Genomic DNA, 16,959 nt, shown 5'->3' on the forward strand with positions numbered 1-16,959 from the left:
GAAGAAACAGACTTTATTGTGAAGCATAGCTATGAGTGTAATGGCACTGAGTCTGCTCTTATTGAAAGGTAGAAAAGAAAAACATGAATGAGGCAGTATGGATCCAGGAAGAGACACTGGTAATGGTTGGGGTCAGCTAAGTAGCAGTGGCCTAACTTCCTGGCCTTGAAGTGAACAAGATATTTGCTAGCTGTATTAGTTGGGACATTATCCAAATAAAAGTGCCTTAGACTGAAGCTGCAAACTAAATGAGATAACTATAATCTAACAAGAAGCCTGGGGGCAAGGCTATTCCCGTAGGTTATTGGTATAGGGCTCAGTGATTCTATCAGGGAACCAAGAGCTTTTCTGTGTTATATTCAGCAAGTTGGTGGTCTCTTTCTTCATGGTTGTAAGTTTGCTATATCAGTTCCAAGGGTCACATCAAGTTAACAACCAAGTGCTATGTAGAGCATAGGACTATGCTATGTAGGAACAGCAGTTTCCTCCCATACATATTTCTTTGTTGGTAACAGAAAATCTTGGGGCACCTGGGTGGCTCAGTCAGTTGAGCATCTGACTTCAGCTCAGGTCATGATCCCACGGTTGGTGGGTTTGAGTCCCGCATCAGGCTCTGTGCTGACATCTCAGATACTGGAGCCTGCTTACAATTCTGTGTCTCCCTTTCTCTCTGCTCCTTCCTCCACACACACACACGTGCTCTCTCTCTCTCTCTCTCTCTCTCTCTCTCTCTCTCTCTCTCTCTCAAAACAAACATTAAAAAAAAACATCTTTTCCAGGGGTGCCTGGGTGGCTCTGTCAGTTGAGCGTCTGGCTCAGGTCATAATCTCATGATTCATGATTTCAAGTCCTGCATCCGGCTCTGTGCTGCCAGCACAGAACCCTCTTTGGATCCTCTGTCCTCCTCTCTCTTTCTGCCCCTCTCCTGCTCATGCACTCTCTCTCAAAAATAAATAAACATTAAAAAGAAAATCTTTTCCAAAAGCCTGCCAGCCAGCTTCAGCTCTTTCAGGCGGGCCTCAGTAGCTAGGAATGGGTTATATGCCATGCCCTTGCTGTGAAGGAAGTCAGAAGTAGGGCTTTCTGACACTTTGAACTTCTAAGGTACAGATAGGCACTGCCAGCAAGGAAGAAAGAGCAGAAGGAATAATTGTGAAGTTGGCAACCAGCAGTGTTTGCTGTATTTGCTTCAGAAAATAGCTCGCCTGCTCTGTGTTCTTACTGTGATAATATTATTTCCTTAGAATTTAAACACAGTTTCAGAGGGGTTAAACATTCTTAAATATAATACTGGGAATTATGCTTGTGGTTTCATGTCTCTACATTGAGAAATCTACAGATTCTAGGTCCCTTTGAAAACTATCATTATGTTTTATGTTCTCTACATTGAGACATTTGCTGAGTCTAGTTCCCTTTGAGATTTTATATAATGATTATAGTTTTAAGATTATGCCTCAATTTTTTTTTTTTTTTTTTTTTGCCATTGACATCTTATAAGGCAATATTTACTGTGTTGCCAGATAAGAGAACAGAACAGAAACCCATCCTCAGCTTCTGGGGGACAATATGGGAAATATAATGAAATATAAAATGCTCAGATGATTTCATGAGCTCTTCAAATTAAGCTGCCACCAGCAATTTTTGTCAATGGTGTAACACACAGGCAAGTGGCTTAAGTCAACAGGAGGGCTAATCTGGCCTTTATGTTGAAACTGGAAGTTCTTTTGTTGTGCTAAGGGCAGAAGTGACCATTTCATTGGAGCCTCTATGTTATAGGACATACTATCAGAAACACAGTTTGGGATAAGACTATTTTGAAGATACTTGGGGTAGATATGTAATGATGCCCTTTACATATATTTGTCCTCCACAATTTTCTTGTCAGAGACAGAATCTTTATCATTGTATTCCTGGAGGGCCACATAAAACCAATGAAACACAAAGGTTTCTAGATTCTAGAAATTGATATCACCAGCCACCCACAGTGGAAGTTCTGGCCAGCTGTTTAAAAAAAAATTAAGTGTTGGTGTGACTGAGTAGCTCAGTCTGTTAAGCGTTCGACTCAATTTTGGCTCAAGTCATGATTTCACCGTTTGTGGGATCAAGACCCAAGTTGGGCTCTCCGCTGACAGTACGGAGCCTGCTTGGGATTCTGTCTCTCCTTCTCTCAGTATCCCTCCTGTGCTCTCTTTCTCTTTCAAAAAAAATAAATAGGCTTAAAAAAAAATTAAGTATTGGTGCTCCTGAGTGGCTCAGTTGGTAAAGCGTCCGACTTCAGCTCGGGTCATGATCTCACGGTTTGTGAATTCAAAGCCTGTCATCGGGCTCTGTGCTGACAGCATGAAGCCTGCTTGGGATTCTGTCTCCTTCTCTCTCTGCTCCTCCCTCTCTCTCTCAAAGCAAATAAATAAACTTAAAAAAAATGAAGTATCAGCGTGTAACAGTGTATCAGTGCGAAAGTGCTGATACAGAGATAGGAGAGGTGTCAGGACTTCAAGAGCAAGAAGGGAAGTTGTGTTGAAAGGCTCTTTTGAAAGCAGGTATTTATCCATACTTTCATGTGTTTTTTTCTAGGTCAGATATAAAATGGAATTATTTTTGAATAACAATTGTTTGGTGTATTTTAATAAGTATTCTAAAGAATGACAGACTTTGACTATCTTGTGTAATTTCATATTGCCACGCCTCTTTTCTTATGAAATACAAACACCAAAAAAAGTGAAGGAAATATGAGAGAAATAATCACACTTGGCTTGAAAGTAACTAGAAAAAAATTAAATTGAAAAAAAAAAAAGCAAAAAACTAAAAGACCTGAACCTTGAGAAATTCCAGTTCCTTACCTCTTATGGTTGTCATTTATTTTAACATTTTCTTAGAGAAAAATTTAAAAGTGTGCCTATGAAAATAATAGGAAGACTGCCCCATCAGTCTGCAATGACTGTGCGTTTTCAACTACAGGCATTCCTCGCTGATCCAAGATCTGCTGTCTGAACTCAGAAACATAACAGATGGGACAACAAGGGATAGTTACATTTATTCCTAACCTATTTCTGCAGACTCATGTCATTTCTAATCCAAGTCACTTTTTCTCATATTGGTTCTCATGATGAAAAACTTAAATCTTCCTAATTTTTCTCTATAGTTATTAGTTAAAATAGTAATAACTGGCAAAAACTGAATTTGATTTTTTATTTTTTTTCTTCTGTTTTTACCCCTGGCCCCCCCACCAATCCCCCAGCCTGACTCTGAATTTGAATTTTATTTTATTTTATTTATTATTATTATTTTTAGATATATATATTTAACAAATTTTTAATGTTTATTTTTGAGAAAGAGACAAGGTGAATGGGGGGAAGGGCTGAGAGAGAGGGAAACACAGAATCTGAAACAGGCTCCAGGCTCTGAGCTGTCAGCACAGAGCCTGATGCGGGGCTCAAACTCACGAATCGTGAGAGATCGTGACCTGAGCCGAAGTCAGACGCTTAACCAACTGAGCCATCCAGGCACCCCTGAATTTGAATTTTAAAGAGTAGATTAAGACCTGAAAATTCTGAAATAGGAAAGAAGAATGCTTAAAAATCGGTATCTAGGCACATAAAAGCACTCCAGGATATATTTTAAGATACTAACAGTTGAAAAAACAATGACTAGATATATTCATTTTTTCCACTTCTTAAATTTTATTTTTATTTTGAAGTAATTATGCTAATGATAATTTGTTCTGAAATAAGTTTTCTTTAGAAATAATTTTAGATATATAGAAGAGGTGCAAAGATACTGCAGAGTTCCCTTCACCCATTTTCCCCTAATGATAACATCTTATATAGCCAGAATACATTTATCAAAATTAAGAAATTAGCATTGGTACAGATTGATTTTTTTTTAATTGTCATGTTAGCCAAATTGTCATATTGACCAACATGCTTTTTGCTGAATTACCTGGAGCTGTAGTATTGATCTTATCCGTGATCTGTGTTCTTAGCTCAGCTCTTTCTGATGGTCACGTTTGGTACCCTGTGACCTTCATCCTGTTCCTCAGGTTACAGATGACTGACCGCCTTTTGGGCAGATACCCAACCATGTCCAGTCTAAATGCTGGCCAGAAACCTGTGATGTGACTTGGTCAGAAGGATGGCTTTCCAATTTTAGTTTTATTTCTAATCCATGTGTCTCTTAATAATATCCTCCCCACTTACAGAGCTGGTCGAAATGTCTTTTTAAACCAAAAAAGCCTGATCAAAATGATATGCGTTAGGTAACTGCACCTTGGTTCATTGTGGCTAGAGTGTGTGTATGTGTAGGTCTGTTGGGGAGGGAGGGAGAGGCAGAAGAAGAAATGGCAAGAGATTAAGGAGGCAGCTCACCAGACAGTGTGTCTCTTCATTTGACTAGTTTATTGGCTTTACTGATATCTTCTGTTGCATATTTGTCTTTGCGATTTTTGAATCTGGAGATGCAAATCTTTTCAGGTTCTAGAACATTTTCTTTTCTTTTTTCTTTTTCTTTTTTAATGTTTATTTTTGAGAGAGAGAGCCAGAGCACAAGTGGGGGAAGGGCAGAGAGAGAGGGAGACACAGAATCAGAAGCAGGCTCCAGGTTCTGAGTTGTCAGCACAGAGTCCAACGCAGGGCTCAAACTCAAGAACCGAACTGTGAGATCATGACCTGAGCCGAAGTCAGACACTTAACTGACTGAGCCACCCAGGGGCCCCTTTAGGTTCTAGAACATTTTCAACTGTTACTTCTTCAAATACTGTCTCTACCCCATTCTGTCCTCCTTCACTTTATCTTCTGTGTTTCTTACCTACTCTTTTTGTGTTTTCAGCTTTTTATTTTTTTGTGCTTCATTCTACAAGGATTCAGTTTTTCCACATAGCTCTCTCCTTTTTTTCTTCTGGGTTGGGGCTATTGGTAGAGAAGCTTTATAATTTTTCCTGGCATTGAGGAGGGGGCATCTCATCTTTGTGCCATTTTCTGACTTTGGCCATTGCTGAGCTGTACCTTGGCTGGCTTAGTCTTGATTGGCACTGCCTGCTGTGCTGTGTCTGAAGCTGATGTCCCTGCTACTACTGACCTCTGGTCAGCAGGTCTGTGTGTGCTGGATCCACCCTAATTCTGGGCTCTTTTGGGCCCAGTGGCCCCAAACAAACTTCTTAATGGTTTCTGCAGCATGCTGGTGTGCTTGGGTCTTTGAGGCAGCTTTTCAGGAATATAGTATGAGCATGTCCTTGGCTGTTACTGAGCTACCACATTGATATAGTGGCAGGTGCGAGGTTTTTGCTAAAAGACATACAGTTCTCTGGACCATAACTTGCAAAAGGGAAAGACAGTTATCTTCTAGTCTGAGTCCTTACCCACAAACATTTTCTCACCCTTTCTCGCCCCAAGGCATAGTCGCAGATGGGATAGGAAGTAAGAATTCCAAACTTTTAACTATTTTCTAGCTCCCCATTCTCTCTGTACTCCTCCTTCAGGTTTTTATGTCCTCTCAATTGTTGTGGGAGAATTGCATTTACGCCAGCACCTCCTACTTCCTCTATGCTGTAGTTTACAGTATAAACTCTACCAGGAAAGTTTTCTTGCTTTGGTCTGTGGTGCTGAAAGCCAGGGTTTTAGAATTTAAAAAAAACCCTGGGGCATCTGGGTGGCTCAGTTGGTTAAGCATCCGACTTCAGCTCAGGTCATGATCTCACTGCTTGTGAGTTTGAGCCCCGCGTCGGGCTCGGTGCTGCCAGCTTGGAGCCTGGAGCCTACTTCAGAACCTGTCTCCATCTCTCTGCTCCTCCCTTGCTTGTGCTCTGTCTCTGTCTCTCTCAAATATAAAATAAAACTTAAAAAAAATTTTTTTTTTTAAATTTAGAATTAAAAAAAACCCTTAGATCTTGCACGTGAAATTCTTAACTTTCAAGAATTGTGGTTTCATTGGACTAAGGACCTAAATGTAAGAGCCAAAACCATAAAACTCTTAGAAAAAATGTAGGTGTAAATATTCATCATCTTATATTAGGCAACATTTTCTTAAATATGACACCAGGGATGCCTGGGTGGCTCAGTGGGTTAAGCATCCAACTCCTGATTTCGGCTCAGGTCATGATCTCATGGTTCATGGAACTGAGCCCTGCATTGGGCTCTGTGCTGATAGTGTGGAGCCTGCTTGAGAATCTCTGTCTCCCTCTCTCTCCACCCCTCCCTGGCTTAGGCATGTGCACTCTTTCTCAAAATAAATAAACTTTAAAAAACGCTTAAATATGACACCAGAAGCACAAAAGGTAGATAAATTTGTCTTTATCAAAATTAAAAACTTTTGTACATCAGAAGTACTCTCAAGATAGATATTGAAGTACCAATATCTTTTCATAGAATAAGTGAGTCCACAATTCAGGATAGAATTCTAAACTAGAGATATATATTTGGTCATCATCAGTGAGTAGGCAGTGTGAACATGGTAATCCCAGGATGGAAGTGAGAAGAGCAAAGGAAGGAGTCCTGGGGGAACGTCAGTCTCTGAGCACCGAGTAGAGAAAGGAAGGAGTGATCTGCAAGGTTGAAAGAAGAGTATGAGTTATCATAGAAGTTTCCCCACTTGACTCTAAGCTCCTTGAGGGCTCGACTCTGTCATGTTCCTCATTTTATCCCCAGTTCTGGTCATAAAGTAGGTTTCTGGTTGTCAAATGAAAACTGAGAAGTCTTAAGGAACAGTGGTCAGCAGTGTCAAATGTCTCAAATAGGTCAACGGACATAAGGACTGAGCAAACAAGGAGCTGATTGACGGTCTTTAGAAGAGCATCGATGGAGCGTCTGTGGTGGAGATAAATGCCAGATTGCTGATGATGAAGGGTGAAAGGTTGCGAGAAGGTGGAGACAGTAAGTGCAGACATTCTTTTAAAAAAAACTTGAAGGATAGTAGGTAGAGGGCATGCTGTATCAAGATGAGAGTGACTCCAACATGGTTATGCACTACACAGAAGTTGGCAGAAAGGGAGAAGTTGATACAGGCAAAAGGAAGTATGTGAGACTGAATGTTATCCTCAGGATTAGCGGGAATGGAGGGAAGATATAGGGCTGGAGTAGGAGTAGGAGTGTAGTTTCTACTGACATAGGAGTAGCGGAAGGAGAGATGGTGTTGAGGAAGAAAAGTGTTTGGGTGGTAGGTGAGGGATTTGGGGCCTCCTTACACTTGATTAATTTTCTCAGTAAAGTGTGGGGAGGTTAAAGTCATTAGCTGAGTTTATCGAGTAAGAAAATAGTGATTGTAGGGGAGAGTTTGAGGAGAGGGGAGCATTTTCAGAAGGCCATTGGTGGAAATGAGACGGCTAATGGAATGGATTACTTAGACGAATTGTAATGACACATATTTCATGGCTCTGGTGTATATAGTTGTATGAGTGATCTTCTCCCCCCATTATTTCTGAAGCAGAAATAATACTCTCAACCTGAGTGAGCAGACAAGTTGAACAAGTCCCCGTCTAATGGGCCAGTGTGGCAGAAAGGGAGGCAAGAGATTTCAGCAGTGACAGGGTTTAAAGCGATGGGCCATTGAGGCTAAGCTGAATAGGGGGTAACTTTTGAAACCGGAAAGTAGCAGCTGGGATATGAAGTGTCGAGACTGGATATTGGAATTTAAGATTAAGTTAAATTTCAGATTAAATAGGAGGAGCAGTTGCTGGTTATGACTGACTGCAAGAGCTGGTTATGGAGCAGATTTCTGAAGTAGAGAGAAAGTGAAGGTTACGGGGGTTGAACAGATAAGGGAACTGTAAAGCTAGGGTGTTAACAGGAGCCAGCTACAGAGGAAGTAAGTTGCTCAGAATGGTTCTAGGACAAGGGTTGGGAAGATTATGAACTTTGTTCCAAAGTCTTTAGTGAACGTGGGAGAGTGACCAAGAGGTCAGTCGATGACAGAAACAAGGAGAGAAAGGCAGGAACAGGACATAAACCTCTACAGAGGTACTTTTATATGAGGGTAAAGAACTGCATTGGTGAACAAAGAATGACCTCCATGCCTCACCTTGGCTGAGCAGGAGAAAGAATAGCTTGCATTCAGATTTTAGTTTAGACAGAAAGACTGCTGGAATGTTATTCAAATTGGTTCAAGGTTTAGGGTATTTGTTTACAGTGGAACATGTAAAGGGTTATCAGGAAATATAGCTATTGGACATGTGCGCTAGTCGAGGAGGGGGAGTACACACCAGAAATGAGATCAGAGTGCAGCGACAAAGAGGAATTAAATTGGAGGGGCTTAGGTTTGGATGATTGTGGTAGTGATGAAAAACATGGTAGTCTTAGCTGGTCTCAAAATTTTTATTGATTTTGTGGGAAAATGTATTTATGCTGACAGACTGAGATACTGGTTGTGCACAAAACTGGATGACTTCATTATTTTCAGGTCTACTTAGCAATGTTTAGCAATCTGTGGCCTTTGCTCAGCATGTCATGAAGAACCCTAGCACGGAGGTGTTTTCTTCTTTGGCAAGGCCTAGCCCTGGTAAGGAGGATGGCAGGGTAGAAGCAATTGGTGGTCACGTGATCTTTTGACTAGGACAAACTTGTCTCTAAGGGGTGGGTAGGTAGGTAGAGATAATCCTGAGTCCAAATTGGGGTGAGAAATCATAGGTCATCAGTCCTTTGGAAAACCTGATGCCAGCTTGAAGGGGTATGTAAAAAATTCTGAGTCCCAAAAGGAGGGACTAGCAGTAAGGATGATTAATGATCTTCTTCATGACTTAAAAATTTAATACTATTGCAGCAGTATTTAAGTCATATTTAAGTTAAAAAGTATAACCTGAAATGCTACATATTAAATGTCTATTTTTAAAATTAGAAAATGTGTCAAATTATAAAGTTGCAAAATAATACTCTCAAAATTTTACCTCTCCCAAAATGCCTTTCTTGAAGCCAAAGGTTTTACGTTGATCTTTGGCATATTAAAAAAAATTTTTTTTAATGTTTATTCCTGTTTGAGAGAGAGAGACACACACACACACAGAGTACAAGCAGGGGATGGGTCAGAGAGGGAGACACAGAATCTGAAGCAGGCTCCAGGCTCTGAGCTGCCAGCACAGAGCTCGACGCGGGGCTGGAACTCACAAACCACGAGATCATGACCCGAGCCGAAGTCGGGTGCTTAACCGACTGAGCTACCCAGGTGCCCAATCTTTGGCATATTTAAAATATGCTTTCAGACTTCCTCGGGGCAAGGAATACTTAGAAGCATGATGCATGGTGTTTTTGCGCAGCCCTAAGAATATTGGTGTGCTCTTGAGCACTGACCTTGATAAGCACTGAGTAATGTACAGATAGAATTGTTGAATCATTGTATTGTACATCTGAAGCTAGTATAATACTGTGTGTTAATTATACTTCAATTAAAAAAAAGAAAGAAAATAAATTAAAAAAAGAAATAATTGGTATGTATGATTTCACTATACAAACCAAGAACAGTTCTCCCAGCAGAAAACATGATTTCTTTAGATATATAACTATCTCTGGCTCTCACAAAATAATAGATAATATTCAAAAGAAATCACATGCCACAATTTTTTAAAATCTTTTTAACCACGAGGCTGATCTGCCTCACATTGTTTCTTTTGTCATATTAGAACTTTAGCTCAAAGGCAAGTGGTGGCAAGTAAGAGTTAATGACAATTTTGGAGAGAAAAATTCAACCTTTAAAAAAAATTGAACCTTTTATTTTTTTGAGTTTTCAAGAAATGTTTTAACAGTAAGATACACTCAGTAAAGAAAACTTGGACAATGTAGGATGTTAGGAAGGAAGGGTTACCTATGGCTCAAATCAACCACACTTGGTATTTTGGTGTCTTTCTTTTTAGATTGAGTTTTTCTCTTAAATTTTGATTATTTGGTGTTTTGTTGGTTTGTTTGTTTTAGGTAAATAATTATGCTTATACTGTAAACCTAAACTAGTAATCTGCTTTTTCACATAGCATTGTTCATAACCTTCATAACATCATTTGTAATGACTGCACAATACAATGAATATACCACTCTGTATTTAACCCTTCCCCTAAAATTAGACTTTCTGAGTATAGTTGACCTTGAACAATACAAGTTTGAGCTACGCAGGTCCACTTATATGCAGGTTAAAAAATTGTCTATTTATTTTGAGAGTGAGAGAAAGCCCATACACATGTTAGCAGGGGTAGGCTGGGGGGTGGGACAGGGGGTGGTAGGTAGAGAGAGAGGGAGAGAGAGAATCCCAAGCAGACTCCATGCTGTCAGCACAGAGCCCAATGTGGGGTTCAACTCATGAACCGTGAGATCCTGACCTGGGCCGAAACCAGGAGTCAACACTTACCCAACTGAGCCACCCAGGCATGCCCATGCAGATTTTTTTCAACAAATGCAATGTAGTACTGTAAATGTATTTTATCTTTTTTAGGATTTTCTTAATAACATTTTCTTTTCTCTAGCCTACTGATTCTAAGAATACAGTATATAGTACATACTACATACCAGTAGGTATTTTATCACCTGTTTTTATACCTACCAGTAGGTTTTAATCACCTGTTTATGTTATTGGTAAGGCTTCAGCTCAACAATAGCTATCAGTTAAGTCTTTGGGGCGTTAAAAGTTATGGTCAGAATTTTGACTGTGTAGGAGTTGATGCCCCTAACCTCTGCTTTGTTCGAGGGTCAACTGTATTTCTTTTCTTTTCTTTTCTTTTCTTTTTTTAGAGAGAACGAGCATGCAAGTGAGGGAGAGGGGCAGAGGGAGAGAGAATCTTAAGCTCCACACTCAGCACGGAGCCTACATGGGGCTCGATCCCATGACCCTGGGATCGTGACCTGAGCCAAAATCAAGAGTTGGACACTCAACCAGCTGAGCCACCCCAGGCACCCCAAGAGTCAACTATATTTCTAATTTTTTAGAATATTAAACCATGTTACAATATGTGTATTTGCATACAATTTTATTGTGTATTCTTTATTTATTTGCATAGTATAGATTCTTGGAAATGGATTTGTTTGATCAAAGGCTGTACACATTTCTGAAGATCCTGACACATATTGCTTAGAAAAATTCTTAGTGATAGGGTGGCATGGTTGGCACTTCCAGCAATGACTGTAAATTTCACAAATGGGCACAGTAAACATCAAATGCAAAAACACCATCTGAATATTGACTTTAAATCTATACAGGGGATATGAGACTTACATAGATGGCCATATCTTGATAATGGGAAACATTTTGTGTTCTTATTCAGATGATTGCAGGCTGGATCATGACTGAATAGGTAACACACAGTATTTTGGATAATTGAATGAATGATCTGATGATCAGTCCATCCAGCATTATGTTTACAATCATACATGTAGAACAGAATTGCTTATATTTTTACATTTGCTACTGAAGGTTTATTCAGTTTTCCTGGCAGTTAACTTTGGAGTTTAGGGGGCAGTATTTAACGGATTGAAGCCAATGCAGGCTATGGAATGGAAAATAAAATGGTATTTCATTCCACTACATGTATGGGTTCTGGGCACTGAATCCATGTGCTGGAATCTGTAAGGAGGTATTACTAGTTTATTTTTAAGGACAGCCAAATAGAAGAGACAGGTAGGGCAGGGCATAGGGGAAACAGCACTTCCACGCCCATTCTGGACACGTCACCCTTCCAGCACCTTGATGTGTTCACCAACTGGGAAGCACCAATCTTGTTTTTGTTCTTGTTTTTTTTTTTTTTAACATTTTATTTTAGTGATGGAATTCTCTATTATTTCTCAGAGTATGGTTTTTTGTTTTTTGTTTTAAAGACATTAACCAGAGTGTCTGGGTGGCTCAGTCAGTTAAGCGTCCCACTTTGGCTCAGGTCATGATCTCATGGTTTGTGGATGTGACCCCGAATCAGACTCTGTGCTAACAGTTTGGAGCCTGGAACCTGCTTCAGATTCTGTGTCTTGCCCCTCCCCCACTCATGCTCACTTTCTCTCTCTCTCTCAAAAATAAATAACCATTAAAAAAAATTAAAAAAAAAACCACATTAACCAGTCTTTTTGATGGGCTGCGAAAAAGTGGGTTCCGTGATGTAATTTTGAGAGGAAACTGCATACTATATCCCTTCCCCATTTGGTGATTAATAATGAGCATCAATTTTCAGCAGCTTAGTAAAGACTCAGGGCAATGATATATTACCACTGACAATTTAACATTTATTGAGTACTTAGTATTTTGAGGCTCTGTTCTAACAATCCCATATATATTAATCTTTACAACAAGTCTGTCTTCTGCAGTTACCTCCTTTTGTTTACAGAGGAGAGAACTGAGGTCCAGATTGGTGAAATAACATGCCCAAAGTCACTGTCATGGCTTAGTATGTAGAAGAGCCAGGACTCAAACCCAGATAGACTGACTCCAGAAGACTTTTAAGCACTATGTTGTACTATTTGTAACTGGAAAGAAGACTGGCTTAGTGTTAAGTCTGGCATTTCTTTCCATATCTTTATATTATCTCATTATCTTTCCATATTTTTATAGGGATTGGTTTTTCATGGAGTTAACCGGGAAGTGCTACCTTAAGCCAGCCTACACTGGTCCAGTCTCTTAAACACCATTGTTTTAGAATAGAACTTTTCCTTTTCCTTTTTTTCTTTTTTAACTTAATTCTCTGTTGATAATATTCAGTATTATGTTTATTTTTTAATTTTAAATGTTATTAAAAGACTATTATTTTAACTTTAAGACACTTTATATTCTCTTTCACAGTGACCTTCCCAGGAATTTTTAATAGGTCAACATCACCCTATACTACTTTTGAGGTACTAAATCAGTTTATAATCCAAATCACTATGTTACTCTGCTTTCTCTGCTATTATTATTATTATTATTATTATTATTTTTTTTTTTTTTTTTTATAAAATTTTCTTTACAAGGTAAGAAACTGATAGCTTTTTAGTGCTCTGGAACATGATGATAACTAACATCTGAATTTGAGCTTTGGCTCTGCCTCTCTGAAAGCTGTGTGACCTTAGAAAACTTATTTCACTTCTCAAAACTTCTGTTTCTTCCTCTAAAAGACAAAGTTAATATCTTGCACGGTGGTTATGAGACTTAAATAAGATTCATGTCATGTCTGGTACATAGAAAGCTCTCAGTAAATGTTGCTTGCCTTCAATTCTATACTATGATTGAATTGCAAAAACAATTAGAAAAGAAAGGTCAGTTTTAAATTTGAACTGTCTCAATGTTATGCTGACATCAGCTCCATTTCTGATAAAGTGATGTTGTCCTGATACAGGTTGTATGGGAGTTAAAACCAGTTTCCTTCTGGCTTTCCAACTGACATAATAAGCAAAGCCTGACTGGGCAAACATAGGCCTATTTATTAGATCACTTATTATTAATGTTAAACCAGCTCTGGTGCTGACTTATCCTGTTCTTTTTGAAATTTCACTGTTGTCACTTAACATCTGATAGACCTTTAGAAGCTTCATAGAATGCTAAAGGGTTTAATTCATCTTTCAGAACATGTGAAGTGTATTTTCCAAAGTGGTCTTCTCCATCCAGCAGTACATTCAAAATCATGCATGTAGGACAGAATTGCTTCTATTTTTACATTTGCTACTAGAGTTTGTTCAGTTTTCCTGGCAGTCAGCTTTGGAGTTGAGGGGGCAGTACTTAACACATCTAACCAAAGCATGAATAATTATTTAAAAAAATTTTTTTACATTCATTTATTTTTGAGAAACAGAGTGAGACAAAGTGTGAATGGGGGAGGGGAAGAGAGAGGAGACACAGAATCCGGAGCAGGCTCCTCCAGGCTCCAAGAAAGCTGTCAGCACAGAGCCTGATGTGGGGCTCGAACCCACAAACTGTGAGATCATGACCTGAGTCAAAGTTGGACGCTCAACTGACTGAGCCACCCAGGTGCCCCAGCATGAATAATTATTTAAAACAAAGCTATTGGGGCGCCTGAGTGGCTCAGTCGGTTAAGCGTCCGACTTCGCTCAGGTCATGATCTCACGGTCCGTGAGTTCGAGCCCCGCGTCGGGCTCTGTGCTGACAGCTCAGAGCCTGGAGCCTGCTCCAGATTCTGTGTCTCCCTCTCTGTCTGACCCTCCCCCGTTCATGCTCTGTCTCTCTCTGTCTCAAAAATAAATAAACATTAAAAAAAAAATATTTAAAACAAAGCTATTAAAGGAAAAAATCTACAGGGATTTTTCAGTTTCACAATGACTCACTCCTTAAGTGAAAAGAAAATGGGTTTGGTTTGAGCTGTATGTGGGGGGATCTCTAATATTCTATTCTAAGTGCCTCTTCTAGCCCTGAAATCTAGTAAGCACCGAGTAAATATGTATTGATGAACTGAATTTGATTTCTAATCCCAGTTCTGTGCCTTGTGATGTCTTTAAACTTGGACCTTCTTGAACTTTCTAAGCTTCAGCTTCCTCTTATGTAAAAAATGAAATACCGGTATTTATGTCCCAGGATTGTTGTAACAGTTCAATGGTCATGCCAGCACACATGTGGCATATAGTGGGCACAGAATGCATTGCATGTTTTTCCAGACACCTCACTTTACTCTTTAATAATGTTCTTCTCAATCGCTTTTTTCTTTCTCATTTCCTAACCACTTGGAAACCGTGTTCAGGAGGGAATATGAACGTTTGCCAATTGAACTGAAAATATATTCTTTTGTAGTCAACACTCAGAATGTTTTGGCAAAAACAGTTGTATGCCCAACAGACCTTGGTTTCAATTCTGGCTTTACAACTTACTGTTGTGAACTTAGATAAGTTAGTTAACCTGTCTTGTAAAGTATCATGAGGTTGAAATAAGTAATAATGTATATAAAGCAAATGGCTCTATTTGGAGCAAATGGTGAGACCATGACCTGAGGCAAAGTCGGATGCTTAACTGACTGAGCCACTCAGGCACCCCTGCAGCCATAAGGTTTTTAAAGGGCTGCCAAAATAATCCATGTTTCTCTGATAGGATGTCAATGTCTATTTTTTGTGACATAGAGTTTCTTGTATTAATTGAGATGTAATTCACATAACGAAAAGTTTCAGTGGTGTTAAGATGTTCACAGTCTTGTGCAGCCACCCCACATCTAGTTCCAGACCTTGTTCATCACCCCCAAAGGAAACTCTGTACCCATGAAGCAGTCGCTCCCCATTTCCCCTTTCTCCCAGCCTGTGGCAGCCAATAATCCGTTTACATATCTATGGATTTGCCTATTCTGAATATTTCATGTAAATGGAGTTGTACCATATACTGCCTGGTGTGTCTGGTTTCTTTCACTTTGCAGGTTTTCTAGTTTTGTCTTTGTTGTGGTACATATCAAATTCTTCATTCATTTTTAGGGTGGAATAATACTCCATTGTATGGATATACCACATTTTATTTATCCATCCAGTTGGATGTTTGAGTTGCTTCCACTTTTTGGCTATTGTGCATGATGCTACTATGAACATTTGTGAAAGTTTTTGTGTGGACGTAAGTTTTCACTTTTTCTTGGTATATAGCTAGAATGGAATTACTGGGTCATATGGCAACTCTATGTTTAACTTTTTGAGGAATGACCAGACTTTTTCCAAAGCAGTGACATCATGTTATGAAGTTTTTAATGCTAAGATACTTGGAAAAATGAGAAAAACTTTTATTAAAATGTTAACCTGAGAATATTATGACAGCCCTTCTGACAAGCCAGATGGATGTGTCAATTTGCCTATAAAATATATTGAAATCATAGAAAGAGTGTCAAATTCTTTATGCCCTCTTAATCTTTATTTCTTAATCCTCCTAATTCTCCTAAAAGTTTGGAATACGCTTGCAATTAATGATGTTTACTTTTTTCACATAAGGATAGATCTCTAAAAGTGATACATTAATGGTTCCTGCTCTGCTTTTCCTTAGTGAGTTTCATGTTTTATTACATAGGTTACCAATGCAGAGACATTGCACGTTGCTCTTTTTACAGAAAACATTCTTGAAATGAAAGTCAACATAGATTTAATTAATTATGATTAAATTTTCTTGGATGTACAAATATTTTTCAAAAATATCACATATAGACCTCACTTAAAAATCTTTAGTTGTGTTCATGTAGTCGGTGGTCTAGGGATGCTTTTGTCTCCTCAGCTGATGACATGACCTGTGTCTCTGCTTCTGTTGTCAGTAGTCATCATCAAGTAGTCTTCAGCCTCCTACCTTTGTTCTAACAAATATTTAGATAGCCTTCATACATTTACATATGATGAAAGCATTATAAAGAAATAAAGTAAGTTGGTTTTATTGGGGGTTTAGAATTTTAGAGCAGGAAGAGTGCTCAAGAGAAATAACATTGATGGAGTAATTTATGATACTAGATTGGAGCTTAAGCAGTTTCCATGCTTTATCTCATTTAAGGTGACAATCTATATGAATTTTGTGTTTGGAAGAAGAAACGTGATGATCAGTCATTCAAAAAAGCTTGAAGTGAGCTCTCTCTCTCTCTAGCATAAATTAATCTTTATTCCTGTTTGGGTATATTATACAGATTGAATTGTTTTTTTTAGAGTAATGAAAAATTAAAGGAGTTCTTTTTAAGGTAAATTTCTCTCAGGTTTTAAACTATGAAAATCAGTATCATTGTGCATATTGGATATGTTTACTAAATTCTATAATTTTAACCTATAATTTTCAGTTATTTTTGCAGTTATTTTGGTGCCTAAAATAATTTGTTATTGTGTTGGGTAACTTTATCTATTTTGCTTCTGAAATATCAAAGAGTAGGTAGTTCCATTTGAGCTACAGAAATACTGGGTTTTAATCAGATCTTTTTGTTTGAATATTGTTTCTTTTAATACGGGGTGGGGTTTTTTTTTGGTATTTTTGGGGAACATGGTATTAAGTTTGCAGTTGATAAGCTTCTGTACCAACTTGAAGTAGTACAGAAACTGCAAATCAAAAATCTACCTCAAAAAATTAAAAATAGGATGACCATTTGATCCAGTGATT

General features: G+C 38.6%; 1 protein-coding gene across 6 annotated transcripts in view; it reads left to right on the top strand.

Annotated features, from left to right (window-relative positions):
• The window catches only part of SHLD2 (shieldin complex subunit 2), an 82,407-nt gene that overhangs the window by 7,278 nt on the left and 58,170 nt on the right, over positions 1 to 16,959 (top strand). Inside the window, exon 2 of one of the 6 annotated variants that reach the window (XM_019444829.2) lies at positions 6,728 to 6,863. The exons of 4 other annotated variants lie outside the window; for them this stretch is intronic. In XM_019444829.2, coding sequence (XP_019300374.2) covers positions 6,827 to 6,863 — 37 coding nt within the window. In that variant the 5' untranslated portion in view covers positions 6,728 to 6,826. Of the gene's footprint in view, positions 1 to 6,727; positions 6,864 to 14,350; positions 15,457 to 16,959 lie in introns of those variants that run through there. One more of the 6 variants, XM_053909674.1, reaches the window with a different exon arrangement.

This window comes from Panthera pardus, unplaced genomic scaffold, assembly GCF_024362965.1.
Source record: "Panthera pardus isolate Hobbes unplaced genomic scaffold, ASM2436296v1 HiC_scaffold_22, whole genome shotgun sequence".
Taxonomy (NCBI): domain Eukaryota; kingdom Metazoa; phylum Chordata; class Mammalia; order Carnivora; family Felidae; genus Panthera; species Panthera pardus.